The following is a 15,340-nucleotide window of genomic DNA, read 5'->3' as shown; positions in this document are numbered from 1 at the left end:
CCACGAAATATTGTTTCTACATCTGGGACGGTGCCCCAAAAACCTCTCTCTCAGGCTTCTAGATTCCATCAAAAGAAGGCAGTTAGGTTAATTAATGAGTCATCTCTAACAGAGTCTCTCCACTCGCCGTTTCATAGACGTACTGTTTCTGTTGCATGCCTTTTCTACAGATACTCCATGGGCACTGTTCTTCTGAATTGGTTTCTATAATTCCCACTCTCTCTTTCAAAACAGTTCAAATACGTGCCACCACCAGCCAACATCCATTTACTGTCCAACTTCAAACTCATAGAACCAACTTTTCATCTTCTTCGTTTATTCATTCAACTTCCGTTTTCTGGAACAATCTTCCTTCAAACGTATTTCCTGAAAATTACGGTCTACAGAAGTTCAAGTCTAATGTCAACAAATATCTTTCATCTTCTCAACCTCCAACCCAAGCACAGTACTAAGTACTATAGGTTCTAATACCTCTCGTGTTTGGGGTTTTCACATTAAAAAAAAAAAAAAAACACCTCAATCAGATCACTTTCCAGATGCCTAGTCTGTCTCCAGATGCTGCAATTTGCAAAACTGAAACGTTTCTTGGAAAAGTTACCCCTTTGCTCCCCCTTCCAATCTCTTTACCCTTCTCTGTACTTGTTTCAGCAGCTCTAAATCCTTCTTAAAATAGGGACCTCCAGGCCTGTATGCAATACTCCAGATGTGACCTGACCATTGCCTTATACAATGGGATAATCACTTCCCTATCCCAGTTAGCAAAATTCCTATATATCATTGACAAAACCTCATGAACTGTCCTAGCAGCCTGTCTGCACTGCCCAAAGAACTTCATATCTGACTACATAATTATCCCCACAGGCTATTTCATTTTCCACTACTCTGAGTGTAGTATCACACAGTTGATATGTTACTCTGGGGTTGCTGCTACCCATGTGCAGTGCTTTGCATTTGTCAATATTAAACTTCAATTGCCATTTCTCAGCCCATCTGCCTCACTTTTTTTAGATCCTGTTTCAATAGCATGCTGTCATTAACCACCCTGCCAACCTTTATATCATCTGCAAATTTGGACATGGAGCTGAATATGCCTTCATCAATATATCATAAATAAAGAGAGGAAAGAACGATATCCCTAACACCTAATCCTGGGGGACTCAACTAATAACATTAGTCCACAAAGAGCAATGTCCATTGATTACCACTCTGTCTTCATCCACTCAACTATTCCTTCATCCATAGCAGCAACTTGCACATAATGCCACACTGCTCCAATTTGTGTGCATTCTTTTATGTGCAACATTATCAAAAGCTCCCCTGAAATCCAAGTATATGATATCATAATTATTTTTTCCATCCAGTTTCTTTGTGACTGCATCATAGTATCCAATCAAATTGATCTGATAATATATCCCTTTAACAAACTCGTGCTTTGTCTGAAGGGGTTGCCTGTATAATTACAGGCAACCCCTTCAGACATTGTATAGGCAACCCCTGTATAACACAGTACTTCTACAACACGGTTTTGCTCTAACATGATTGATAAATTGCGGAAATCCTCACACAACACAGTACTTCTACAACAAGGTTTCACTCTAACACAGCATTTTTGAGCTTTCGTGCTGGGAAAACCCTGCTATTATGTTAGATGTAATTTTCGGCATTTCCATTCATTTTTGTGAATCCCCACTATTGAATTGCTAGTCATTATTGCCTTCATGGTATTTTTCTAAAGCACATTTCTGGAGGTCACTACCATAAAACAATAAAAACAATTTGCAGTTTCTGGGTCATTGGTCTTTTCTGTTAGCGCAATCAATTATAAACAGGTAGTAAACTCTACCTCCTTGCATTTGTTATAGTACCGACAGCTGGAATTCTGTGGGTTTTCATGTTATTATATAGTGAAATATGTTTCCCCTTCCATGAAATATTCAATCATATAAAAATCATAAATAAATATTCAGAAACTCATTACTCTGTAGCTTGTTTGTTGCAACTTGTGCAGGCGCCTCTGTAGCCAGGTGGGAAGGAGCAGCAGTGCATAGCACACGCTTCTTGATTAGACCGGGGTTCGAGCCTGTCACCACCAAATACGGAGGATGCAGAATGGTCAGGGAATGACCACCGCATATCCCGGAGCAATATGGCCTTAGTTGCTAATGCTCCTGAAAACCAAACAAACAAACAAACAAGCAACTTGTGCATGCCATATTTTTTGTTATTAATTGCTTATTTTTTACTGTTTTAAATTTTACAACCAAAAAAAGTCAGTGAACAGAAATATCAATTAGCATGTACATATAACAGTACGTATTAATTAAGCTATGTATGTAAGCGTAAATTTATTTTTATTTTTCTAACTGGAAAATATTCTTCCTATTTTCACATATCATTTAAAGCGGGAGGGTTCACTGTATTTTGTTGGGAGATCCATGGGTTAGGTTCTGTGCTATTGAACTTGTGCTTGTTTGAGACCATAAAAAAATTGACTTCGAAGAGTGCAGTTCGTGACTTTTAAAGAAAGCAGGTACACGAAATCTAGATGTTGCAGAAGAGATTGTGCTTAGCAGCGATGAAGAGGAAGAAAATTAAATGAATGTACATTATTTCACATATAAGTATCACAGTTTGTAATGCAAGACATCTGTTCAGTTATTACTATTTAAGTTACTACTATTATAAAAATAAAGTTAAAATATTAAGTGATTACTACTATAAAAATTAATTTTCCGATAGTTATAAAAAAAATGGTGTATTTTTGTTAGCTTTTGGAAATGTAACCCCCCTTTTTGTACTGGTTCTCAGTCCCATATAACACGGTTTTGCATTATACGAGATTTTGTAGGAACAAAACTACTGTGTTATATGAGGGTTACCTGTACAGCTTCATCTAGAGGATCCTGCATTTCTTCTTTTCCAGTGGCTCCATTATTTTCCATGGGGGAGAATTTAAACTACCAGGTCAGTAATTACTCATGTCACTCCTTCGTGAATTGGGAATAATATTCAAACATCTCCAGTCTGCAGGGACCTCCACTGAATCCAAGGATGCTCTCATAATTATGGTTAAGGATTTTCTTACTTCCTTCGCTGCCTCCCTTAATATAATTGCACAGATCGCCTTGCAGGTGCCTACTCTTCAGGTGCTGCAGTTTGCAGAACTTAAGCCTTTCTTCATAAGAGCACCCCTTTGTTCCCCTCACCAGTCTTGTTGCCTTTCTCTGTACTCGTTCTAGCAACTCTACATCCTTCCTAAAATGAGGCTTCCAGACCTGTATGCAGTACTCAAGGTGTGACCTGACCATTGCTTTATACAAGAGGATAATCACCTCCTTATACCTGCTCACAAAATTCCTGTATATCATTGACAAAAACCCATGACCTACTCTGGCAACCTGTCTACTGCTCAGAAAATTTCATATCTGACTGCACAATTACCCCCAGGTCTCTTTCATTCTCCACTACCCTGAGTGTAACACCAGCACCCAGTTTATACTTTTCTCTAGGGTTCTGCTACCCATATGCAGTACTTTGTATTTGTCAATGCAAATGCAAAGTACTGCATATGGGTAGCATTTGTCAATGTTAAACTTCAGTTGCCAATTCTCAGTCCATCTGCCCAACTTCTCCAGATCTTGTTACAGCAGAATACTGTCATTACTGTTATTAAAAACCCTGCCAACCTTTGTAACATCTGAAAATTTTGACATTAAGCTTGATATACCTTCATCAATATCATTCATAAATATACAAAACAACAATGGGCCCAACACCAAACCCTTGCCTTTGTGACCACGTCATAGTATCCAACCAGATTGGTCAGACAAGTCTTCCCCTTAAAAAAAATACATGCCATGTCTAAATTATTACTGCAGTCTTGTCTAGATGATCCTGCAATGCTTCTTTAACTAGGGACTCCATTATTTTCCCTGTTCCAGGGAAAATTTAGGGAATGAGCTGTGCATGGCACTGTGGGAACTGGGTCTTTCTTTCTTTATCTTATTTAATTATTTAACTATATAAATATACGCTGGTGTTCAAAGAAAGTGCATCACCTAGGAATTTCACATTTCTAACCCTTTTTCGTGATGGCATGTTGCATTAATGACCAGCATCATAAATAGATATATAAACAAAAGATATTTATTAATAGTTAAGGCAAAGCTAAGTAAAATTTGACAAGTGCTCTCAAAATCTTCCAAAATGAGCATTTGCAACCTTCATACAACAGTTTGGTAAACACAACAATTATGGCTGAAATGTTATCAGACGCTCTCAATTTGCTTCAGTTTATCATTTTAAATGAGAAACAAAATGAAAAGTTCACCAGGTGCAAACTAATATTTAGTTGAACTGCCTCTGTCCTTGATGACAGCAGCACCCTGTTGAGGCATTGATAAGATCAATTTCTGAAGATAATCAACTGATAGTTCGTGGTTCCAAACACGAATTATGGTTTCCTGAAATTCACAAAGGGTCTTTGGTTTCTTTCTGGCAGCTGCAGATTTCACATGATGCCAACAGCTCTCTATAGGATTCAGGTCTGGGCTGTTTCCTGGCTAGCTAAGAGTTGTAATGTACAGTACTTCCAACGATTTTTTCACCTGTAACAAATGTAACCACATTGTCGAACCTCTAATGCAGAAATTAAGCTAAAGTAACTACAGAAGTGCCTACTTATACTTTTTGCCCGATGACAAGGAGCAGAGTCGTCCTGAAAGATGCAATTACTTGGCAGGTTGAAATGATCTCTAATGGTTGGCAGCAATTTGCCTTCCAATGTGGCCAGGTATCCATTGGCATTTACAGAACCTTTTATAAACTGCAGGTGACCTACTCCGTGATACAAAATGCACCCTCATATCATTTGGCTGGTATGGAATTTCACTGTAGACACCATACAGTCTGGATGGTATTCTTCACCACGTCTACAGCGAATCATTTATCTCCCATCTATTGAATTTCTATTCTCATCTGAGAAAATAACTGACTTCCACTGCTTGAGGGGTCCATTTGACATGCTCCTTACACCAAATTAATCGGGACTTTTTCATTTTTTGTGTGAGAAGGGGCTTCTTAGGAAGACGGGCTGCAAGTCCATTTTTGAAGAGGCGTCTTCTGACCTTTTCTGCACTTACTACGACTCCTGTATGTTCTTCCCATTCTCTTTTCAGCTCAGACTAAGAAGCTTTACTGTTTTTAAGGCATAAGTGCTTCAAAATGCGGTCCTGTTTTGGTGTAGAGACTCATTTGTGTCTGGTTCCTTTTTCCTATCAGCAGAACCAGTATTCTTGAGTTTGGAAAGAAATCTACTCACTGTCGACTGATTACAAGACACTCTGTAAGCAATATTGACAGGAAGAACATCCTTCCTCATGTAAAACAACAGTAGCACTCTTTCTTCATGGTGTCACCTGCACGTAACTCTCCATCCTGACACAAGCAAGGAATGACTACAACTCTTGCAGAGCGTGCTTATATAGCTGAAAGTAACGGATGATGCAATATTACATCATCACCTATGCGTGTTAATCTTATCTGATGCAATCTGTAAGAAATATTACCATATATTTACGTTATTCAGATGACAATTACAGTTTTAAGGGGTGATGCACTTTCTTTGAACACCAGTGTATCTTTCTAATACCCCTATTTACCACTAAGGTAGTTGTTATTAAGTTTCAATTTAACAACTGGAATCCTCACCTTCTCCAAGACCCATAAGCTATCTGACTGCAATAATATCCTTTCTCAGAAGATTCTGGGCAATGAGGATTTTCTTATTTTCTCCTTCCATGATAAGTTTCAGTGGCTATTCTAGTTGGCTGTGTATGTCTCTCCTGAATAAAGAGTCATTTTTTTTTTCTGTAACATAACACAGTTAACTTATGTGAGAAATATAAAATACTAACTTTACAAGAATATATAATCATCCAATTCTTCCTCCTCCACAGTAATACATCTTTATAAGCTCTCTTATATTGTCTACCTTTCCTTCACAATTATAATTATCTTATTTATTTTTTATATCCCTCTATCAACATCGGTATGACTAAAGGTATATTTTATTCCCCTTTTACTAACCTCTCAATATTTATTCACTATCAACCACATATATAGATATATACATATATATTTACATAATTACATTTTCACTCTTTCTTAGTACATATAAACTCCAAAACAGGGCATGTAGCCTTCCTTGCCATACAGATCTCTCGTTGGTTTATAAACAAATTGATTTCTCTACTCAGAGCATTTACTTTCTTTATTAATGACAATAACATCTAATTCTTAACTCCACATATGCTTCTATATCACAGATAGATAACTCACTCTCTCTCTCTTACTCTTTCTCTCTTCCCTTTCTATAATAAAGCATACAACTCAACCTATCATTCTTATTTATTGCCTATCAGTTTAATGTAATCAAAATTTCAGGGGACTTACCTTTTCTTTTCTTCCTTACTTTCTCTTCCACTGCCTCAATGGAGTTCCTGCCTCCTGGACTCCTTCAAACGAACATCTTCCTTACTGGTCTCCGTATAACACTAGCTTGGTCTTCATCCTCATAAAGCAGCAATCACAAAGGGGCTCTATGCTATGTGTAGCTTCTGCTTCTTGCACATAGAAGATTCCTGTAGCCTTCTCATCGTCCCATGCTCTTTCATGTATTCCTTTACCCACCAAGACTTTCTACAGTCTCCCATTAACTTATTCCACTTCCCATACCCATTTATCAAAACTACTGTACTTTTGCACTCCCTCTCCATCCTTTCTTTGGCCAATCACCATCAATTTTTCTTTCTGAATGTTTATTCTAATTTGCTCTATTCTCTCTTCTTTGTCTTTGAAACATTCTGTATAGACAAGCCATCCTTCTGCAGGGATACTCGTGTTGTTTTCGGAGCTGCCTCCATCGGCTACTTTACTTAATGGCCTCTCTCATTATCCCTTTGGTTCTGCATTCTGCCAGAACTGGCTGAACTGGGCTAGCCGGGTGGGTAAAGTGCCTGTCTGGCAACCCAAAGGTCGCGGGTTCGAATCCCGCCTCGGGCTTGGATCAGAGTAAATGCACAAAGAAGCCGATGTGCCAACAACTAACAAAAAAAAAAAAAAAAAAAAAAAAAAAAGAACTGGCTGCCTTTCAGTTTTCAACTGCATTTCAGAGTCGGTCACTTTAATTTCTGCCTCCACTCTTACCCTGGCCATTACCTGAGTACTGCATCCTTTCGATTTCGGGTAAACCACCATCTCCCACAGTTACCTTCTATTATATATATTTTCTCCTGGACCTGTTTCCATTAGCAAAGATATGCTGCATCCACATCAAACAAAAATCTGCCTAGTGTCTTTCGATATGCTTTCTCTTCATCCAAACACAGTTTTATAGAATTTATTTGCAAACAAAAATATTTAAATTCTGACAGAAAAATAATTAAAAATAACTTGTAAGATAAGATACCTTACAGCACATATTCTGTGCACTTGTTAATGTTTTTAAAGAGTGCTTTGAGCCCTTTGTCCTCACCTTTCATAACAGCTGCATTATCATATGACTGACCAAGAATGTTGTTCAATGGCAATCATCCAGAACTTGTTTCACTTTGTTGAATAAAGTCACAGATAGAAGTGTGACGGAGGGGAAGTTGGAGTGGAAAAAGACAGCAATAACTGATTGTGGTTAAAATATTTTACTTTTTGCAAATTTTACAAAAATACTTGACCATGTGAACACATTGTTAGGGGCCTCACCCAGGGCTCTGGAAGGGGTCTGGGCAAGTGAGGGGCCCTGAAGCTTAAGCTTCATTAGCTTAACAATAAATCCCCCTCTGCAGTAGGGCTTAAAATGACATCATTTGGGTACGCACACAAAGTTTTAAGTTTTGTTATGCATCAGTCAGTGGAATGCTACTTTGATTGAACTCCTGTTTTCTCATTTGTCATATCTATCGAAAATGACAATTTGAACAACATGTAAACATTACATTTTGTGTGATGAGTCTTGGGTGCATGGATATGACCAAGAGACAAAGGTTCAAAGCATGCAGAGGAAAACAGCATTATCAACAAGGCCAAAAAGGCACAACAGAAATCACGCAGATTGCATTTTTTTGATAATGAAGGGATGGTATTATTAGAATTCATTCTGTAAGGTGTCACTGTTGAAAAACATGATCTGCATTATCTTGAGCTTAGACGTCTGTAAATAAAACTTTTTCTTTGGCCTACTGCTAAGTAGTTTTAAAACAGTTGAGATACATTATCCACTGTAAATCATCTTAAAAATAGTGAAATGCCCAATGCCTTTAACATAATAATGTAGCATGTTAATGTTACATGCTGTCTGCCCATTTTTGACTGAAAAATCATTACTGTTATACTCAATCACCTTATTCACCTGAATTGGCATCGTGCGACTTTTAGCTATTCCCAAAATTAAAACAGGATATGAAAAGAAAATGATTTAAAGCAATTCAAGAAATCCATTCAAGCATAGATGGCCCTAAAAGTATTCACAAATTGGACCTTTTTAATACATGGGTGCACCAGCAGACACCAGGGACCTCACTTGTTGAACCTAAATAATTTTTTAAAAGACCCTCTGTCACATGTTACATTGCAGTCAAAAGCACCGCAAGCACGGAATATAATGATATAAGAATAATGTTTTTGGCTTTCTTTAAATACAGCAGACTCTCGATTAACTGGGACACTTAGACTCCAAATTAAAAAAAAAAAAAAAAAAAATCAACCAGAAATCAAAAAATTCAAGTAATAACTAGAATAGGTATAAACAGATATTTTGCAAGTCGTAAATAAGCGACAAGTGGCATTATAAGTCATCATTGGGAGATTAGTGTACCTATTATCTTGCAATCCCTGCTGTCTTCACATCCGCCACTCAAAAAAAAAAAGAAAAAAAAAAGAGGGAGACCAAATGTTTAGTTTGTTTTAGTGTGTTGCGTTCCATTGCAGCGCAAATGGACAAATTTTGTTTCGTTATTTATGTCAGGGATGTCGGAATATTTTTTACAGTAAAATTTTTTTTTTTTTTTGTTTAGAAATCACGAAAATTATTGGTAAATGCAAAAGAGTTGCGTTTTCAGTTAAACAAAAACTTGAAATTATTCAAAAGTTTGAAAATGGTGCATCTGTTAAATCTTTAAGGAATCATTATAATAAGGATGTATCAAAATGGCCAAACATTAACAAGTATCACACGGAATTCAGATTTGTCAATAATAATATAATAGCAATATGTTATTAGTCATTCCAGAGTTACATAAAACTCAACAAAGTAAGAAGTCGTGGAACATACCTCTTACGTATATCGGGGACTTTTGTATTTTTGGATTAACTGGGAACTCGATTATCCAGGATTTGTTTTTTACCATCTATCCCAGAAAATCAAGAGTCTGCTGTAGTTTAAAGTGTCAAAAATATTAATATTTAGAAAATTAATTAACAAATTTAATTCTCTCTTATGATTATAAATTAATAATATACATATAATTATATATTATAATGTTAGAAATGATGTTAGGAATACGAATAATGTTAGGAATGCGACTAAGAGAGACCCAGAAAAAAAATTAAAACAACATTTAAACTGAATAGGGACTACATTTGGAAATTCAGTGGGGGGGGCAAGAGTTCTTAAAATGGCCTGTTCACAAAAGACTACTTCCAAAAATTTTTTGATAAATTATTTCAATGGCAAGCACAATGGAATGTATGTGATTGCAGAAGGAGCTTGTATTGAAGAATATTAATATAAGCATTTATTATGAAATAAAATTATTTTTTTTGCAGCATTCACTTTTTTGAACAAACATTGTTTATATTTTACTCATTAGCAAAAATTGAGAAAGGTGAAGATTATCTGTTTTTATATATTATTAGCAATAGCCACACACACACACACATATATATTTTTATTTTTTTTATTTCAAAGGTGTCATCTCTATATCATGACGCAAGTATTGGTAATGCCATTAACATTGTTCCTGTGAGGATAATTTTGTTGGAAACAGAAGAACAAGAGGTTTGTTTTTGTTTTATTTTATGTTATTGTGTTATTTCTTCCTGATGGTGGTTTCATCCCATGACAGGTACTAGTACCAAATGCACAAGGTGGTTATGTTATGTCTGGTGTCATTGTTGGTCTAGGAATTCTCTGACTATCCTACAGGTGTTCCGCATTGTGACTTTCTGGAGTTCCTTGTATGTGTCTCTGGGAGACCTATTGTTTCTAGGCTGTTATGTAGGGTCTTTGGCACCATACTGGTAGTTGACACGATGATCAGGATGGTCGTACTACAGGTCTGGAGGCCTCATTTCAAGAAGGATGTAGAGCTGCTGGAACGAGTACAGAGAAGGGCAACAAGATTAGTGAATGGAACAAAGGGTTGCTCTTATGAAGAAAGGCTTAAGTTTTGCAAATTACAGTCTGGAGACTAGGCACCGGCGAGGTGATCTGATAGAGGTGTATAAGGCCTTGAATGGTTTGAGCTTGCTCAATGTCGATGGGATACTTCCTCTTGCTCAGAATAATCACCTGAGAGGGCATAAATTCAAATTGAGGAAAGACAGATGTAGGATAGATGTGCGGACATTTGCCTTTAGCCAGCGGGTAGTTGGTTGTTGGAACAGACTTCCATCACTTGTTTTGGAAGTTGATAGCCTAAACAAATTTAAGGCTGAGCTTGAGCTGGACAGATATTTCGAACGAATGGAGGGGTGAAATGGGAGTGGTGTTTATTTTTTTATTTATTTATTTTTTTTTGGCTGATGCTGAATAAGCTTGCTTTCTTGCATCATATGCCAATGCTAATGCTAAGTAACTTGTTGCATAATGCCACATCTCTTTGATCTCCTGTCTTAAGGTCCATGTACTTCCCTATCTTTTTCTCATGTGTTTTCTGGAGGTTGCCAGTGTTGGGCACCACTGTGTCAATGAGATAGGTAGCCTGTTCCATCTTGTTGACAAGAGTTGTGTCCGGTCTATTGTGTGGGATTGCCTTGTTTGCAATTATGGCACAGTCCCAGTACAGCTTCTGGGGTTTGTATTTGTAATACGGTACACTTTCTTTGATCAACTGGTTTTTCCTCGCTAACTTCTGATATATTATCCTGGCTACCTGGTTGTATCTATGAGTGTACTCAACCTGGGTGATCACCTTGCATCACCTTGCATCCTGGGTGGTCACCTTGCATCCTGTTGAGGACAGGTGCCATCATTGACATGTGCCATCATTGACATGTGTCATCTGACACTCTGGCTCCTTGGCAGTGTATTTTTGCCGACTGGGCTAGCTGGGTTGGTAAAGTGTCTGCCTGGCAACCCAAAGGTCGCGGGTTCGAATCCTGCCTTGGGCTTGGATCGAAGTACTTCAAAAACCTTGGGAGGTGCATTATGGCCACAGAAGCCGATGTGCCAACAACTACCAAACAAAAAAAAGTGTATTTTCCATAGTTCCTGGTGTTGATTACCTGGTCTTGGATGGCAAACATAATATCCTATCAACTTCCACAACAACCATCTGTTGTTGTGGAAGTTGATAGCTTAAATAAATTTAAGGCTGAACTAGACAAACATTTGGAGTGACTGAATGGGTGAAATGGGAAGGGTGTTTTTTTTTTTTGGCTGATGCTGTATAAGCTTTCTTTCTTGTATCATATGCCTCAACTAATGCCAATGTCAATCGCTGTCTTCTGTTGCTCGATGAGATCTACCAGGCCCCTTCCTCCTTCTTTCTGAGCTATTTGGGTGGTGTTGACAGCTCTTGGTCATCATTGTCTTTCTCGTGATATCCTCCAGCTCAGTATTAGTCCAATCTATCATCCCAAAGTGTATATTAGTACTGGGACTGTTTAGGTGTTTATGGCTTTAACTGTGATCCCTTCATTCAGATTGAATTTGCTTTGAGCAGGCTTCTGAGTCTCTGATGGTATTTTTCAGTCAACCAGGCCTTGATCTCCCTGTGCTTTAATTGCTGAGCCTGCATCATCCCCAGAAGATTGAAGCCCTGTCATGGCTTCAATCTGTTTGCCAGTCTGCAGTTTGGGCTAGGCAAATGATGAGTCTTGCATTTGTCTAGACAAAATTCCATCCTGATATCATTGCTGAGTTCTTTGGTGATCTGGAATAGTTGCTAGAGTTGTTCCTCAGTTGCTGCGTAGAGCTTGATGGCATCCATGTACATCAGGTGGAAGAGGGTAAACAGCTTTTTCTTTCTTTCTTTGAGGTTATATCCATACTTGCTGTTGTTGAACATGGTGAGTGCTAGACAGAACCAGAGTAGGCTCAGGGCATTTCCCTGAAAGATTCTTCTCCTGATGAGGATCAGTCTGGTTGTGGTGTTCTTGACCCTGATGATGATGGTACTCCATTTTTCCATGGCTGCTTCTAGGAAGTTTGTTGCTATCAGATTATTATTAATAATAATAATATTATTATTATTATCTCTCTCTATACATTAAAAAAGATTTCCTCCTAGTGATATTTATTTGATCCAATGGGAAAAGAGGATAGGGCAATTATGTCACTACAAATGTGCAGGTAAATAATTACATTGAAAGACAACTGCCTCCATAATATTCACCAACCTCATACACATGCTTCATTCTGTAATACATGGCCATGCATAGCATCATTTGATGTTCCATTGTAATGTTAACTGATGAAGGAACCCAATATAGTTTGTATACTGTATTTGTAAATATTTTAAATATTTGTATAGTTTGTTTGTAAATATTTTAGTCCTGCTCTTTCGGATGCAACAATATTCGTCATGCATTATGGAACCCGAAGCAATTTTTTTTTTGGTAGTTGTTGGTGCATCAGCTTCTGTGGCCATAATGTACCTCCCAAGGTTTTTGCAGTACTTTGATCCAAGCCCGAAGTGGGATTCGAACCCGCGACCTTTGGGTTGCCAGGCAGATGCTATATATCCACCCGGCTAGCCCAGTCGGCTTGAAGCAAAATGTCTTTTCCTAAGTGACCTATGTAAATGCAGGTAAATGATTACATAGTGATATTTATTCCACCTTGAGAATGCTGCATGTTGGGAGAAGAGGGATGCTGGTCGTGTGATACAAGTGGGTGGGGCAGTTATGTTACTACAAATGCACAGGTAAATAATTACATAAGTCATTTCCTGATTAGATATTGATCATAGTGGCATAGTGTTTGGGTAAGGCACCACCTGTGGTTTCCCACATCTGTGCCATCAGTACTCTTGTGATGAATACAGAACCTCTGTAAAAGCCAGAACAGTGTTGTGGTGGGTTCTGTTGTTAGTGCTGGCTTATTGGCTGCTGGACCCCTAGTGGGACTTCACATTGCTTGCCACCACCACTGGGAGGTGAGCCAGGCTGTGCACAGTACTCTGGCTGCTCTCCATCAGAGATTGCCTGAGCTTCCTGACAGAGAACAAAAGAAGAAGAAAAAAAGCATGAGTGAGGGAGATAGCTGAAGGGTGGGAGTAAAAAGAGGGAGGAAGAACATCAGTGCATTTTGACAGGTGTGTCTTTTACATAGAAAAGATTTGACTTACTCCGTTATACCTCTACATTTTACGTAGAAAAACATTTGCGGGGGTTGGCAAGCAAAGTGAGCAGGGGTGAAGCCCTCTAGTTATTATTATTAGTAATAACTAGAATTTGGAAAATGATGCAAGAAAGCAAACTTATACAGCACCGGCCAAAAAATAAAAGCTGACATTTCCCATTTCATCTGCTCATCCCCCTCTAACAACAGTTTATCTAGTTCTTCCTTGAATTTGAATTACTAAACTCTACAATGCCAGATGGGAGTTTGTTCAAACAATCAAGCATCCTCTGGCTGAAGGCAAATTTCCACATGGCCAACCTGCAACCATTTTCCTCAATTTGAATTTATGCCCCATCATGTGTAGTCTGAGCAAGAGAAAAGATTCCATCAGCATTGAGCTTATTTAATCAATTCATAGCCTTAAACAGTTCAGTCAGATTTTCTCGCAAGTGCCTAGTTGCAGTTTGTAAAACTGGAGCCTTTCCTGGTAAGAGCACCCCCTTTTCTCCTTTTGCCAATCTTGTTGATCTTCTCTGCACCTGTTCCTGCAGATCCATGTCCTTCTTAAAATGAGACTTTTAGTCCTGTATGCAGTACTCAAGATGTGGCCTAACCATTTCCTTGTACAATGGTATAATCACCTTATCCTTACCGGCAAAATTTCTGTATATCATTGACTAAATCCCATGAGTTTTCTTGGCTGCCTGTCTCCACTGCTTGCAGAACTTCATATCTCACTGCACAATTACCCCCAGGTCTTTTTCATCCTTCACTGCTCTAAATATGGTATCACACAACTAGTACATTAATCTGGGATTACTGATTCCCATATGAAGTACCTTGCATTTGGCAATCTCCAGTCAATAGGGACCTCTCCTGGATTCAGAGATGCTCTCATAATCATAGCTAAAGGTTTGCTTACCTCTTTTGCTACCTCCTTCAATATAACTGGATAGAGCCCATCCACTTTAGTTTCCTTTTTTACATTTTGCATGAATAATTTCTCCTCCACTTTCCTCTTAGCTATTACAAAATCATTCAACTCCCTGCCAGAATTTTTCTCACTTTTGGCATTCCCATCCTTAAAAAAATTCCTCATGTGTTTTTCCACTACCTGAGCAAGATCCTCAACAGTTAATTCATTCACATCTAGCAGACCAGTCTGATTCAACCCTCTCTTTCTATTGCTACATAAGTAAAGAAGCCTCTGTTGTTTCTTTTCTTTGCATTCTTTGCCAGAAACTTCTTATAATCCTCCTTAATTTGCCTAATCTTCTTTGTGACTTGATTGCAGACTAGTTTATGTCTACTGTAGGCATCCATATCACCTGGTAATTTATATGCATCCCATACATTTTTCTTCATTTCCATGAGTCTTGTCAGTTCATCTGATATTCATTTAGGTCTATGTCTTGAACCGTATCTCTTGGTATAAAAATCCCAGTAGCTTCTACGATAACATTCTTGAATGTTTCACATTTAGAATTTGCTGTTGATAACTTCATTAGTTTGTTTCCACTGCATAGAATTTAAAACCTATCTGGGATCACTGTAGTCACCTTTATGAAAGCAAAAGCCTTTCCTTTGCCTTTGACAATAGTTACATCTTTAAGTCAATCCCACATCAATACATGGAGATTGCTGCCACCTAGTAGGTCTTTTATCTGGAGGTTCTTAGTGCATGACAAGTCACTGCTAATTAAATCAAGAGTATTGCTTTCTCTTGTTGCTTCTCTAATTTGCTGGTATAGGAAACAAACACACAATAAATTCACAAAA

At 38.0% G+C, this 15,340-nt stretch overlaps 1 protein-coding gene across 1 annotated transcript in view; it reads left to right on the top strand.

Moving 5' to 3' along the window:
• LOC150080606 (A disintegrin and metalloproteinase with thrombospondin motifs 6-like) overlaps positions 1 to 15,340 on the top strand; it is a 518,673-nt gene that overhangs the window by 182,733 nt on the left and 320,600 nt on the right. Inside the window, exon 5 of the mRNA XM_090381965.1 lies at positions 9,962 to 10,051. Within this exon, the coding sequence (XP_090238091.1) occupies positions 9,962 to 10,051 (90 nt within the window). The remainder of the gene's footprint in view (positions 1 to 9,961; positions 10,052 to 15,340) is intronic.

The sequence above is a fragment of the Mastigoproctus giganteus genome, chromosome 9, assembly GCF_048544385.1.
Source record: "Mastigoproctus giganteus isolate SK-2022 chromosome 9, ASM4854438v1, whole genome shotgun sequence".
Classification (NCBI taxonomy): domain Eukaryota; kingdom Metazoa; phylum Arthropoda; class Arachnida; order Uropygi; family Thelyphonidae; genus Mastigoproctus; species Mastigoproctus giganteus.
Note: the sequence above shows the minus strand (reverse complement) of the source record. Positions and strands in the feature narration are given on the sequence as shown.